Here is a 15,168-nt window from a genome sequence, read left to right as displayed (position 1 = left end):
GATTCATATCAGTTTTTAAAATAATTTGTTCTATAAATTGGTGTAAGAGTAAATACATTAGTTACCCACTAAGAATGAATGAATCTATCTATTTAAGTGCTTTAGTTGCATCCTCCTGCTTAAGATATTTTAATACATTACTTTTAGGGACAGTCAGTATTGCATTTGAAACTTTATATTATGTATATTTTTTGAGTAGTCTATACTGTTTAAAAAAGGAATAACATTTGGTTTGCCATTATTTCCTGAAAAAGTAAAATAGAGGATCACCTGACATATCTATGCTTCAGGTACTATGTCACCTGTTTTCCTTGTGGCAAAATGTTGTTGTTTTTTTTTGTTGCCTTAAAAAAATGTTTGTGCTATACTATTTATACTAACAATAATATTTTGACAGTATATATTTAATTTATTTTCAGGCCTCACCTAGACTCATCTGCAGAATTGAGATATTCAGTAGGGTCCCTTGTTGACAGCCAGTCTGACTACCGCTCAACTAAAGTCATACGAAGACCAAGAAGAGGTAGATTGGGAGTTAGGAGAGAAGAACAACCGGTATGCGTAAATTTGTTTCTTGTTAGTTTGGTGTGTATTACACATGATCCAAAACAACTTCAAGTTTATGCAAATAGCCCTTCATTAGCACTTTTCATTTTCAGAGACCTAACTTGTCCCAGACTAGCCTGAAGAGTGCTTGATGCATAATAAACTTGACAAATAGATGAGAATTAGGGATAGGCGAATTTTCGCAGTGGAAATGACGCCCATAGACTTGTATGGCGGTGTGTGCCCTTTAATGGACGTCTGCAGCATTTCGCCGGCGGCGAATTTTTGTCGAAGTGAAATAGGTCAAATTCGCCCAAGCCTAATGAGAATTCTTTAAATTAAAGCATTATGATTTAAACATGTGCAAATGGGTGACTTTTTGAGTAAGGGTGCAAGAAATTTATTAAAATTTACATTTTTTTATTTTTTGTTTTTAGTTCTATATGCAGAAAATGGGTATAACTGGAAGAAAAGTGACTTCGACCCGATATGCCATACCAGTCACATTCCTATGAACCACTTGTTTCAGTGGAATAAAGTCAAATTGCTAAAAAAGCAGTTTCAACAGGAAAAGAGCAGGAGATATTTTAGTTCTCGGTTTTGCCCCTGTTTTGCCATGTTACCCTAATGTTTGTGTTCTACACAATACATAACATAGGCCCTAAGAGGTCCATTTACTAACATTTGATTTTTTCCACGAATCTCTAAAAATTTGTGGTTTTCTAATTTTTTTGAAACCTTCAAAAGGTCGAGATTTATTGTGTAAGTGTAAAATCACAAAAACCTCTAATACAAATCTTTGCCAGGTAAAAGTTGTCAAGGTCAATGAGAGCTGCGATCTTTAAATCAATTTGAACTTTGGGGTTTTCAGATTTTTTTCTGCTATGAATTGTCTGAAAAACTCAAATTTTTAGAGGTTTTTAAGGTATTCATATTTGTTTGCTTATCATTTAGTGTTTTTCTGTTTGTGCTTCTTTTATTTTAATTTTTTAACAAGACTTATGACATTTGTAGTTTAGTCGTGGTTTTCAAAAACCACTAAAATACGACCTTTGATAAATAGACCCTCTAGGTGTAGTAGTAAAACTAAGGGTCAGATTTTTTAAAAAGGCAGCAGCCCAGTGGACCCCAGGCCCCCCAATTCGATGCTGGTTCTAACTTTCACCCACAATTTTAAAAATCCAAAATGAATAGAACGTGAATGAGTTTTTATTTATTAAGCTCTAAATACACATTTTGTAAATCTGCCCCTAAAAGTTTGTATCATAGCTTAGAGATACTCTGTCATTAAAAACTAAATGTTATAGCAAGTTTCTAGTTTTCCATAATTTTTAATGCACTGCAATGCACTGTAATTGTCATAATTATGTTGCTCATTACCCAGCTTTAAAAATATGAACATCTGCAGGTCAAATATGTTCACTGTGCGAATCATTATGTGCATGCACAAAGTTCATAAATGAGCCCCTCTGTATTTAATTCTACATCTAGGCAGGTGTTGAATGCAGGGCTCCTTTACTTCAAGCACAGCACTCAACTGGCAAATCACAACAGGGTGTCCCTATAAACTAGAAAAAGTATGATTGAGTGCAGGTATTTTAATGCAAGCACCTATATTTTGTAAAAAATCTTGTCTTATATTTACAAAGGTCTCCTGAACTAGCTAACATTTATCAATGAGTAAAAATGTTTCATCTTATATTATGTATAGATAGAATGTGAATTTCCACTAGTTGTATTACATGGCATTTGTATTGGCATGTATTGCTGTTGCTTAGAAACACAAAAGGAGCTCATTTCTCCCTAGAGAAAAGTGTTCTTAAGTTCAAGTCAGTTTGCAACGATTCATGTGTATTAAAATAATTGTAATCTACAGTTAGGCCCATACATCTTTGGAAAGAGACAAGTTTGTTTTAATTTTGGTTCTGAACATTACAACAATGAATTTTAAATGAAACAACTCAGATGCAGTTGAACTGCAGACTTTCAGCTTTAGTTCAGTGAGTTGAACAAAAGATTGCATACAAATTTGAGGAACTAAAGCCTTTTTTTTAACACAATCACTTCATTTCAGGGGCTCAAAAGTAATTGGACAAATTAAAAAAAATGAAAATAAAATGCTAAACCCTTTGCAGGCAATGATAGCCTGAAGTCTTGAACTCATGGACATCGCCAGATTCTGGGTTTCCTCCAAATCATGCTGAGTAATCAAAGAGCAGTATATTCACAAATATCACAATATTCTTTTAGACTAAACCTTCATCATGATGCATCTTTAATATCTGTGCCAGCTTGATTTCTTTTATAACATCTAGTTCCTTTTCAAATCAATGCATTTACACATTTTAACCAGTGAAATATTACCAATAGTTATAACAATTTCATTAAGGTTAAATCACTTGGGGACCATGAATGGAACAGAACACAGCAGATTGGAGTCCTTAGCAGCCATCCATTTGAGAGTGATACTGAGATGTCTGACATAGATGATGATGACCGGGAAACGATTTTTAGTCCGATGGACCTCTTATCTCCAGGTGGTCATTCTGATGCTCAAACTTTAGCCATGATGCTTCAAGAGCAGCTAGATGCCATCAATAAAGAAATAAGGTATGTATTCAATGCTCTCTCAATGAAATGCAGTTAAATATGCTTACATTTTTGCCACCTCTCGGTTCTAAAAGATAAAAGTAAGTAAGAAAGTTGTAGTAGAAGGCTATAAAAATCAGCTCACACAATAGTAGGCTGATGCTTACTAGATGCTTATTGGTAGCCCTGAAGCCTTCAACAGGTAATAACTGGAAACATATTGCAATAAAGCAGATGGAAAAGTACAGTTTCCTAGACCAAACTTATAATTATAAGTTGATTTACTGATGTAGCTTGTATGGTAATGCTTTGTGTTAAATATCTCATACTGGTTTATGCTTTCAACCCCATAAAAATCTCTATGCATGTTAACTACATACAATTTATATCCCTGACAGTTTAAAATGACCAATTAAACCTTTTACATTTTAACTTAAAAAAAAGAAAGCTGGATACTGAATTGAACTGTTGTAAGAAAAATAGGTAATTGAATGTCTACTAGTCCACTAACCTGGGAAAATATCCAGCAATTAGATAATCTTTTGTGATCATGTCTTGAAGTTGAATTTAGACAATGTAAATACATTTAAATAAAATCTTTTGTTTTTAAAGTAGCAATTTTTTAATAATTATAACTAGACTCATCCAGGAAGAAAAGGAATCCACTGAACTTCGTGCAGAAGAAATTGAAAATAGAGTGGCCAGCGTTAGCCTTGAGGGACTCAACCTGGCCAGAATCCATCCAGGTACATCGATCACTGCTTCAGTCACCGCTTCATCATTAGCAAGTTCATCGCCTCCAAGTGGTCATTCCACACCTAAACTCACACCTCGTAGTCCAGCAAGAGAAATGGATCGCATGGGGGTCATGACACTAGTAAGTTTTATAAGTGTTATTTTTTAATTGGTTAATCAGATAAACTGTACTATATAAATGTAATGTGTTCATTAATGAAACTTTAACTGAAGACTTCTGCTAACTAAAAAATGTTTACAAAATCAAAAGTTCAGGAAGCAGCTCTGAACTCTAAATGATAGGCAGGAAAATGCTACCACTAGTAAGAAATGCTCATGGGGTTAAATTAGATTAATCCAACCTTTCAGCTCTTGATAAAGAAGGATTTTAAGGGATAATAATTCAGCTACAGCCACAGGCTGAATGTACCGAAACTGATGTAACCAGTGGTTTTCTTCTAAACTGCCCCGAGCTTTGATTCTTAAAAACTGATGGCTACATCATGCTTTCTGACTAGACAAAAGCCAATGCTTTTGCAAACCATAGGTAGCATAGACTAAAGCTCTACAAAGCTAATGTCTATGCACTTAGCCACATGCAAGCAATGGCTTAAACTTTTAAGTCTTTGCAGCTCTTAAGGTTAGAGATTTTACACATGTGGAAATTAAAGTAATTTAAACCAGACATTACTTAGCAATTAGGCTTTCAAATTATATTTATTTGGCAATTGTATTTTAATATATACATATTTATTTTATCTGTTTTAAGTTGTTTTTTTCTATTTTGTAATATTTGTAACAATATGGGTAATTATAGCCAACTCAGTGGCACAGTGGTTAGCAATATTGGCTTGCAGCACTAATTTGAAATTCTTCCAGAGGTTTGTAGATTATCCTTGCATTTGTATAGGTCTCCTCTCCTACTGTCCAAAAAACATTAATGTTCTTCAGATTCATTTGATAATAGTGTTTTGTGAGCTTTTCCAGTTAACCTGCATCAAACCTGTTTTTGAATTTAACTGGCATTTGTATAAAGTGTTTTCTATTTTGGATACCATTTGCTACCAATTATTAACTTTATTTTTATAATTTTCTTTCTTTTTTATTATCAGCCTAGTGATTTGAGAAAGCATCGAAGAAAGGTAAATTTTGAAGTTTCTCACTTGAACATCTGCATATATGTCTATCTACACACCGTCTTACATACTCTCCACTGATGTCAAACTTCTTGAGCTTCTTTTATGGCGCTTTGCTGTACCATAATTGTTTGACTGTGTTCACACTTGGTTATGTTTGTCATTTGATTTTTTCTTGATTGACAGTGAAGTATATATAGTAGGGCATTCAAAGCAATGTCACTCAGCGATCAAAACAGGTAAAACTCACATAAATCAAAATATGAAAAACATATATATGTGCACCCAATGACATGCCCTATATATTTCACTGTCAATCAAGAAAAAATACATGTAAATGAATCCCTGTTTATTTTCCATATACTGTATATCTGTCTTTTAAAGAACAGAAGAGTCAAAAAATTATACAGCACAGTGATATTGCACTAAGATCTTTAATGGATGAAGGGATTAATATATATATATAATTTTGAATTTTTTCACAAATCTTTTCTTTTTAAAAAAAAAAAAAAAAAAAGCTCTAAACATTCAAAATTTATGAAGTGTAAAAACCACAAAAATACAAAACTTTGCTTGGTAAAAGTTTTCAAGGTCCTATTGAGTTTAGTCTTGGTTTCAAAAACCTCGAACACCACTAAAATTCGACCTTTGATAAATAGGCCCCCACATATCTAAAGGTAATATTGATATGTATTTTTATAATGAATAATGTAATACTGTATTTGCCCAGCAAGTTCATTGAACAAATCAGTAATTGGTTTGAATGTTCCACTCTAAATACCGTTTTTTCCAAATGCCTATTATAGATTGCAGTTGTAGAAGAAGATGGACGTGAAGATAAAGCCACAATAAAATGTGAAACATCCCCTCCTTCAACTCCACGTGCTCTCAGGATGACTCATACCCTGCCATCTTCATATCATAATGATGCCAGAGGGTGAGATATTATATCATACTGTGCCCATTTCTGCTGCATTATAACCATTGTATGAATAATTACTTGCTATATCATCAGCAAGCCCTAAAAATGAGTAGGAATTCTTGAATACATTGCATGGGCTGGGTATCTATGTAGTTACTGTCTTTTTATGTTTTTATGTAATAATGGGCCAGACTCAATTCAGTGAGAAAAAGGCATATCACGTGAAAACTCATGGACGAAATTCAATTTCAGTTCAGAAAAACATCTTGCGGGTTATCACATGAAAACAATATTGAAGTCTATGGGAAAAAAAACTTGAATTGAATCTCGTCCATGAGTTTTCACATGATCAACCATGAAATAACTTTTTCTCACTGAATTGAATCTGGCCCAATGTTTGAAAAAAGTGCATTATCATTGATGACATCAATCAACAGTCATCAATCCTTTTTGAGAAACTAATATAGCATGAATATTTTCTGGCATTTTTAAAATCTATTTATTTTTACATACTTTCAAACATATTTTATATAAATAGGAAAACACTCATTTTAGTAATGTATGGATTGTTTTGGGAGCAATTTTTTATAAGATCTTGGTTAATCATGGTATAAATAGAGATTTCTCTCCTATGAGTTGCTGTCTGGTCATCTTTAAAACCTGCTTGGTAATTTCATTCAAATATATTAAAAGTATTTGCTGTCTGTCACTACAACCAAATATTTATTTTATTCATTGCATCAAAGTAATGTATAGCTGCCAACATTTGAATCTAATTTCCAGGGACAGATTGCTGCTGGCTCCTTGTGTCATATGAGGCTTGCTCTAAGTGGGCACAGTGAACACACACATTTATTCATAGCATGCCTGATGGGCAGGATTACTACAGTTCTATTGCATTTTAAGCGCACCCTTTCAGTAACTACTGTATAGATTACAGAGAAGTAGCAGACTCTGAAATTTGCCTTCTGATCCCAGGCAGTTATTTAACCTGGTATGCTCTGCCCATTTATTAAAAGGGTCTTTGCTTCAGTGTGACAATATTTGTTAATATAACATTTGCATTACATTTCTACCAATAAAACAACTGCAAATAAACCAATATTTGTACTTTAAAATATTAGAAACACACACAGAATTTTGTCATACTCTCATATTTTTTTCCGCATGATTATTCAGTAATCATTCATTACTATTAACGACTAAACTTATTTTAAAAATTTTAATGCATTTTCCACAAATCACTTTGATCATCACTTAATTATTTTTTTTCTATTTTCATCTTTCTTAAAAAAAATTTACACCTTGCTATCAAAATTGTTAACAACATCATCAAGACTTCCTAATACTAATCTATCACTTAATTCCTCCAATGCCTTGTTTAATGGTGGGAAACAAATATTTTTTCCTGCAGATTTTATAATAGCAAAATTCACTTTGTACATGGGCAAATACTTACAGTGAATTCTGTCTTCTTCACACAATAGCTAGACCTTCGGTCCATGTAATGGACCAGGCTTTTTTCAGATCATCATATTTTCCTTTATATGATGCTTACAGTTGACCATCTGAACAGGCCTTACGTGTGATGTGATCTTTGACCTAAGGGTCCCAAATTGGATTCACTAGACTTGGAGCAATAATTTCTCTGAAAATTAACTGTTGAGTTTCAAGTCAGGCTTACAAAAATAAATCATGTTAATCCAACATAAATACTACACTACTGTATGTTAATAACAGCTATCCTTTCTAGAAGTCTGACTGCTTCTCTTGATCCTGATGTATTTGGTCTTGGGAGCACAAACAGTAGCCAAGACTCTCTGCACAAAGCTCCAAAGAAGAAAGGAATCAAGTCATCCATTGGACGGTTGTTTGGTAAAAAAGAGAAGGCTCGATTTGGACAGCTCAGTAAGGAATATGGCCTACAAGGTCAAGGTCATTGTTCCTGGCAAGCTAATGCATGCTTTACAGTTTATGGCAGAATGTTCTTAATTCTATACATAGAAACATATGCTGAAAAAATATTCATGGCTAATAATCCTCCCCACAGTACATCAGAACTACATTATAATTTAAGTAAAAATATTTATACAAAAATAAATAAGGATAGTAAAAGGCACATTTGTTGTATGGAAAGTAAAATAATTGCTATACATATTTTTCCAGCAATACAAAATCTACTCCCTACCATGTAATATTTTAATATTGGTCCTAGCTAGAATCACAGGGAGATTTATGGAAAAATTGTAAAACATAACTGCAACTTTTCACCACAGCAGTAAAATATTGCAGTTAATTTGGCATTTACTGTACTTTGAAGAAAGTAACAAACAAGGAAAAGTTGTGCTCACCACCTCTAGTGCAATGAGGCTGCTCTCTGCACTAGAAGACCTGAATTCTGATTTACATATAACAGGGAATTCAGCTCTTAAAGCTACCAGGAGCAGTTCTGTGGCTGCCCCAGGCAACTTACAGGCTGCTGCCACCTGAGGCAAGTTTCTCAACTCGCCTCATGGCAGCAGTGCCCTTGTATACATGCTCAAAAAGTAGCAAGTAGAAAAAATTATACATAGTAAGTATGTGGTCAAGGAATGGTCAAAAAGAATCATGTGAATTGCATTCTCTTTCCTTGTGACATTTTTATTTTCATTTGGAAAGCATACATTTGAAATTTTCGGTAGTATGGTATGGTATAGTAGTATAGTGTGTGTATATATATATATATATATATATATATATATATATATATATATATATATATATATATATATATTATATATATATATATATATATATATATATATATATATATATATATATATATATATATATATATATATATATATATGATTGTTAACAGTTTTTTTTTTTTAATTTACTGGTTACAGGTGCATTCATAGATGCAGATTCAGGTGCACAAGATTCCTTGGGATTAGGAAAACTTGGAACTCAAGCAGAAAAAGACAGAAGGCTAAAAAAGAAGTAAGTTCTAAAACTAACACAAACTAAGGTATATGATCTGTAAAGGGCACTTTCCAATTTCTTTATTTACGTTTAATGTGCAATGCAAGTTTGCCACTATGTATATAACTTTGGGTTTAAATAATCAAAATAAAACATGACTAAATTGCTGCAAAATGTGTTTTACTCACAAGCAAACGGTATGGTCAGACCCTCTATTGCAAGCATGCAAAGGAGAAAGAACCCTCTAGACACTTTCATTACCCTTAAACCCAATTCCCCTACATGAGGGTCATACAATTGGCCCATATAAAAGCCTATTACTTGGGTACATTCTTACTTTATGCCCTAAAACAAACTTTTGACATTTAACTTCCTGTTCTACAACTTGGTGAGGCATTTTTGGGGGATTAGTAAGGGGTAGGGGTAGTAATTTTAAATTAAATATTTAAATGGCTTTAAAAATGTTAATAATAAAAATATTAAATATAAAAAGCAGTTGCAGGTCTCCTTCTTTTGGGCAGTTTTTTTTCGGCACCACAACTGCAAAACTAGTAATTGATTAGTTGCTAGTCAGTTTAATAACAGAGGAGAACCTCTGTGAAAACCTCCTCTGTAATTATCTTACATAAATAAACAATCAGACAAAAAACCTTATAAGTCCCTAGTTAGATCAATTCCCTGCTTAAAAATGCAGGCACAGTACCAGATGTTAATATTTTATTTTTAGTTACCCCTTTATTTTTGGATTGAAGAGAGGATTGAGGACTTCTGTTGACAAGGCAGAAAGGAGATCAGGTAAACAAACTAACTTCATTTGTATTGGGCACAGATTATCTACCTCTAAATTAACTTCTGAATGAAACAAGTGGGCACATGTGTGACCCTCGCTTTCCTTTTTTTCCTCCCTACTGCTTGTTAGGGAATGAGACTAGACTACACCACTCTCTCTTATTTGTCTCCTGCATAGGGTGGGATATACAGTTCTTTGGAATTCATTTAACTATCTGCAAGTACTGAGGCTTTTTTGTTGGGGGGGGGCAAATCCCGTTTGACAAATATGACTTGTTGGTTTATATTTTGTCATTAGTTTGTAATAATTATTCATACCAGAAACTTATTGGTTACAATTATCATTTGATCTAATGTTATTTTGCCATTTTTCAAGAGCTGGCAACGAGGAATCACTGGTTTTCCATACCCCCTTCTCTGTCACCTGTAATATGTAATGTTTACTTTTAAAAAAAAACATGCACGAATGCATTTGAATTGAACAGATGACTGGAGAGCAGAAGGGTGAGCCACCAAGAAAATGTACGGCTTAAAAACCCTACTTAAAAAAATAATTAATTGGATGCTAACTATTGCAAAATTACAATTCTAAACAACCACCTTCCAAGCTCCCCATTTGGATAGCTTCCTTATGTCTTACTTTAATTGAAAGAAGCAAATTAGTACACTTGAAAAATGTTTTCTCAAATCTCCAAACTCACAGTTGAACATAACTTCGCTATCCCTGTGATTTAAGTAACGAAATGTCACAGTATTTGCAATTTGTCACATTTTTGAAAAACAAAGAATGGACTCTTTCTGTTGCAAGAATGATTTCTCAATTCACTAGGAATATTTCCTTAGAAATAACTCAAATTCTACTACATTAGTCTAAAAGATTTACTATATGAAAATATCTTCATAGTGAAAAAGAAGGAACAAAATAAGCTATATTCAAAATTTGTATTGCATCATTCTTTCCATTTAAAAAAATTAAAGGTTGATAAGAAAAGAAAATAAAGTAAAAGGAGATGGGAGTATAAAAAACAAGGCAACATGATTCACATATTGGCCTCCTGGTGGTTATAGATAAACAAAATAATCTTGAAATACATTTATGGGAAGCCAAAACTTAAATGATGCTTGGAGCAAGGGTCACAGACATAGTCACTGTGTTAGAATGGCCTTGACAGGTAGGTAATACATACTCTAATTTGGCTTTCTGGTATAACGTTGTGCTGCTAAGCATCATTCAAGCTATACAATACAGAAGAAACTTTCAACCTAAACTTTTTTTGGCTAGTCATGCCTATTGCAGTTATGAAGAAACGCCCTGCCTTTTCTAGCATAAGTCCACCAACATAGTTGCTGGCTTTTCATACAGGTAACAAGTGCCATGTATCATATGGCTTAAAGATATAGCTAAAGATGGAAGCCATAGGCTTTTTTAATTAGAGGTCTGTAAATGTTTATTTTCTGTTATGCAATGAAAGTGTGGCTAGACTGAAATAAACACTAATCTGCTTGGTGTCAACAAGATTATATATATTTTCTACAATTTACATTTAGATTGTTAGATATTCATCTGAAAATGAAATGTAGTAATGATTGGGGTCCTGTATTATTGCCTGTGCATATAGTCCCACACACATAATTTTCTGAGGCTCTTTGATTTTTTTTCCCATGTGAAACCATTATATTTCACTTTTGTTCATACTGCCAGATGTTAAATAAGAAACTGATTTGATGACCAGGGAAACAGGTATTTATTCTCACCAGGGAATAAAGCACTTTTATGGAGTTTATTGTTCCATGATTTTCAAGCAGGTAATTGTATTATTTGAAAGTTCAATGGGATTAATAATATAAAGTTTCCTTGTCTACATTTGAAAGTGTTTGTTAGAACATATTCCAGTCAATGGATTCCACTGGCATATGTGTTTTCCCACAGCTCATTTAATCCCTGGCAGTGCATGAAAGGTGTGAGTTTATAATGCTATTACTAAATTATGACTTCAAAGTACTGTGGGTATCGGCTCTATTAAAACAGTGTTTAAGGTCATGAAAAGGCTACTGAGCTGCCTTTGGTTTTAAAAATCATTGTTTGTCTTTGCATGTAATGACTTGGACACTCCCATAAATTTGTATTATCTATACTACCCCAGATCCTAACCATTTAACCACCAGTCTCTGTTTTAGGGGATGCTCTCACAGAAGAGCTGGGTACATCATTGTGGATTGTATAAGCTCATCCGATAATAGCCAACATTGATGTTTAATTGGCACTTATACAAGGTACTTGCCAGTGCATAGTCTTGGAATAAGAGCCTATTGATTACTCTTATGGGGCTAACTGACGTTGTGGACCCTTTAGATATGATTGCAAATGGCACCTTCCTAGCAGAAATTACTAAGGAGGTCTTAAGTGAATATAGGTGCAGCAATATTTTTGCAATACGATTTTGATATAAAATTTTAAAATTTGTGTTATGCATGTTTTAATGTAATTTATTAACTTCATGTTCCTGCTTTCAAACAGTAACCTGCATGCATTTAGCTCCACAAGGGTTACATACCTTTTTGCTATATGTATCCTTTTTTCCAGATAATTGTTTTATTTTTTTTCAGTTATCTGGATGTTTTGATCTGTGATTGTGTAATTTGTACTAACTTTTAAGCTAGTTTACTAGTTGAAAACAGAATATTGTGCATATTTTGTAGAAAACAACATTTCTCACTTTCAACATTTGATATGTTGTCTTAATTTGTGCTTTTTGCAAATATATAGTAGGGTTTAAATGTTTTGACTGTTTATGTGGTACATTTAAAGCAGTGAAGGACCATACCTTGCTTTAAAGAGGTGTTAAGAATGTCCAGAGGAGATGCTGGTCCCTCTGCCAACTGATGCAGCATGTCCTAAGGACATTGTCCTTGGTAACCTGAAGTGCAGGTTCATCTTTGTTGCTAGCCTTGTGGCACAGTCATCACTGACATATTCAAACCTAACATAAAACTGTGTTTGCTTGTCTTTGGGACTGGGGGACATACTTGTAACATTGCACTAGGGTCTTTTATAACGTGTAATGTTTTTAATTGCTTGCCAAGTTGGGTGTTGCTGAGGAGCTCACTTTATTATTGTCTCCTAATCCTCCTGACATTTCTTTTGCATGTCTTGAGATACTGTATTGTTTAGAGTCCTTGGAAAAGAAGGCATCGAGTCAATCATTTAGTCTCTCCTTTACCCCTTTTTTCACCATGGCTTCTGGTTAGGATATACAAGGATTCTGTATTTATGTAACAGCTAACTGTGTCTGCATGTTCATCAATGTCACTGGTGGAGTTTTTGAACAGTGACCACTGTTGTTCTAAAGTAGTTGTGGAGCTCAGTTATTGTTTCACTGGACCAGACCTGTAGTGTTTTGAACTGAGGGTTAGTCCCTTCCAAAATCCTTTTATAAGTACGCCAGAGCATTGAGATATTGATCCAAACTATGAAATACTATGAAATACTTTATCAAAGCTTTGTTGGCAATATGTTATAATGTTATAATGAATCTGTTTTGTCCTTTTACAATTTTAAGACATGAACTGCTTGAAGATGCCAGAAGAAAGGGACTTCCATTTGCACAGTGGGATGGACCGACTGTAGTTGCATGGCTTGAAGTAAGTGTAAAATTGTAAAATGTTGTGCATTAAATGAAGGTATTTACTGAATATTTATTCCAAACATGACAATGTACAACCTCCCCTTCCCAGAATAAGTCTGTTTAATTAGGTCTTTATATATATCTTTCACAACTAAATGGTATCCATCTTTACTTGGTTTCAATGAAGTAAAGATATGGGATCTGTTATCAGAAAGTTCTAAATTTTCCATAGAGTTTGTGTTGATTTAAACTAATTATTGGACACAACCTTGTATATCCAGAATGAAGATAAAACAATTCTACTGTTTTTTTTTTCATGTTTATATGTTTTCTTAGCCACTAGGGATGTAGCGAACTGTTCGCCGGCGAACTAGTTCGCGCGAACTTCGACTGTTCGCGTCCGCCGCAAGTTCGCGAACGTTGCGCAACGTTCGCCAATAGGCGTTCGCGTCAAAATCGTTCGACCATTCGACCATTCGATCGCTAAAATCGAACGATTTTCGTTCGATTCGAACGAAAATCGTTCGATCGAACGATTAAAATCCTTCGATCGTTCGAATCGAACGATTTTCGGATGTTCGAAGTTCGCGAACAGTTCGCGAACTGTTCGCATTTTTTGCCGGTGTTCGCGAACGGCGTTCGCGAACACATACTCGGCGGTTCGCTACATCCCTATTAGCCACCTCATTGCATTGAGTGCCATATTATCCCAATTCAGATGCTATATCCTATACTTGTACTGGAAAGCAGCCTTATGACTTGGGGACTAATCTGTTAGGGCATTTAAACAATGCTGTGCCAATTTCTAAACTAACCTCTCTTTTTTAGCATATAAATGCAATGATTCAGTATTACGAAAAATAATGTGTTTCACTTTTTTACTATATTTGTACACTGCCTACCATTGTTACCTCTTTCTTTGATTCTAAAAGCTTTGGTTGGGAATGCCAGCTTGGTATGTTGCTGCATGTCGTGCCAACGTAAAGAGTGGTGCCATAATGTCTGCCTTGTCTGATACGGAAATACAAAGGGAGATTGGGATTAGCAATCCTCTGCATCGTTTAAAGCTACGGCTAGCAATTCAAGAGATGGTTTCACTCACCAGCCCATCAGCGCCTCCAACATCCAGAACAGTGAGTCACATTTTTTCTCTTCTGCAGTCATGTTTTTACCATGTATCACTGAAGTCTCTGAGGAATCCATCTGTAGACCGATATGTTCTGCCACCACTGCTTGAAATGAATAAAATACAAGCCTATGTTTATCCTTAGAATCAACGATATTCAGAATTGTTCGTTATTCAAAGCTTCATCTACATGGGATTTTAGGAGGCACTAGAATACCAGCATACACACAAGAAATAAACAGACCAACACTAGAATATGGCAGAAAGGTTGCTGTTCTGCACTTTGGGGTTAATACATAAAGTAACTTTCAACAATGAATTCACAGAAATGAACCATTCTATCTTAACTTCGTACCCTATCTCAGTGCCATAAAGCCTAAGCGACAACCAACCACCCTGCATCTTAACAGCAACAATAGGATGCAAAAAACTCTTTTTTTTAAATGATAACACTGTAACATTGTGGGGGTTGGGGTGGGAATGTGTTCAAGGTAAAGAAGGTCCCAAGAGACCAAATCCCACTGGGCTACGGTATTTACCCTCCCTGACCTTACCTCCTGCACCTGAAGCCAATCATCCCCTACCAAACTCACCTGCCCACTAATAAATTAACCCCTTAACTTGCTTCCACAATCCCATGATGCCTTTTGCCTAATACCTTTCCATTATTTCTTTTAGCTATTGGTTTCAATGTTACTGTCTGTATTAAAGGTACTTAAATTAGCAAACACTTCT

At 34.4% G+C, this 15,168-nt stretch overlaps 1 protein-coding gene across 7 annotated transcripts in view; it reads left to right on the top strand.

Annotated features, from left to right (window-relative positions):
* LOC108711045 (liprin-alpha-2) overlaps positions 1 to 15,168 on the top strand; it is a 186,804-nt gene that overhangs the window by 158,940 nt on the left and 12,696 nt on the right. For 3 of the 7 annotated variants that reach the window (XM_041586286.1, XM_041586289.1, XM_041586291.1), the window contains 9 exons: positions 420 to 555; positions 2,936 to 3,156; positions 3,775 to 4,012; positions 4,983 to 5,012; positions 5,813 to 5,943; positions 7,682 to 7,863; positions 8,817 to 8,910; positions 13,242 to 13,323; positions 14,240 to 14,440. In XM_041586286.1, the coding sequence (XP_041442220.1) occupies positions 420 to 555; positions 2,936 to 3,156; positions 3,775 to 4,012; positions 4,983 to 5,012; positions 5,813 to 5,943; positions 7,682 to 7,863; positions 8,817 to 8,910; positions 13,242 to 13,323; positions 14,240 to 14,440 (1,315 nt within the window). The remainder of the gene's footprint in view (positions 1 to 419; positions 556 to 2,935; positions 3,157 to 3,774; positions 4,013 to 4,982; positions 5,013 to 5,812; positions 5,944 to 7,681; positions 7,864 to 8,816; positions 8,911 to 13,241; positions 13,324 to 14,239; positions 14,441 to 15,168) is intronic. The other 4 variants (XM_018252369.2, XM_041586290.1, XM_041586288.1 and 1 more) reach the window with 3 other exon arrangements.

This window comes from Xenopus laevis, chromosome 3L (genome assembly GCF_017654675.1).
Source record: "Xenopus laevis strain J_2021 chromosome 3L, Xenopus_laevis_v10.1, whole genome shotgun sequence".
In the NCBI taxonomy this organism is placed as follows: domain Eukaryota; kingdom Metazoa; phylum Chordata; class Amphibia; order Anura; family Pipidae; genus Xenopus; species Xenopus laevis.
Note: the sequence above shows the minus strand (reverse complement) of the source record. Positions and strands in the feature narration are given on the sequence as shown.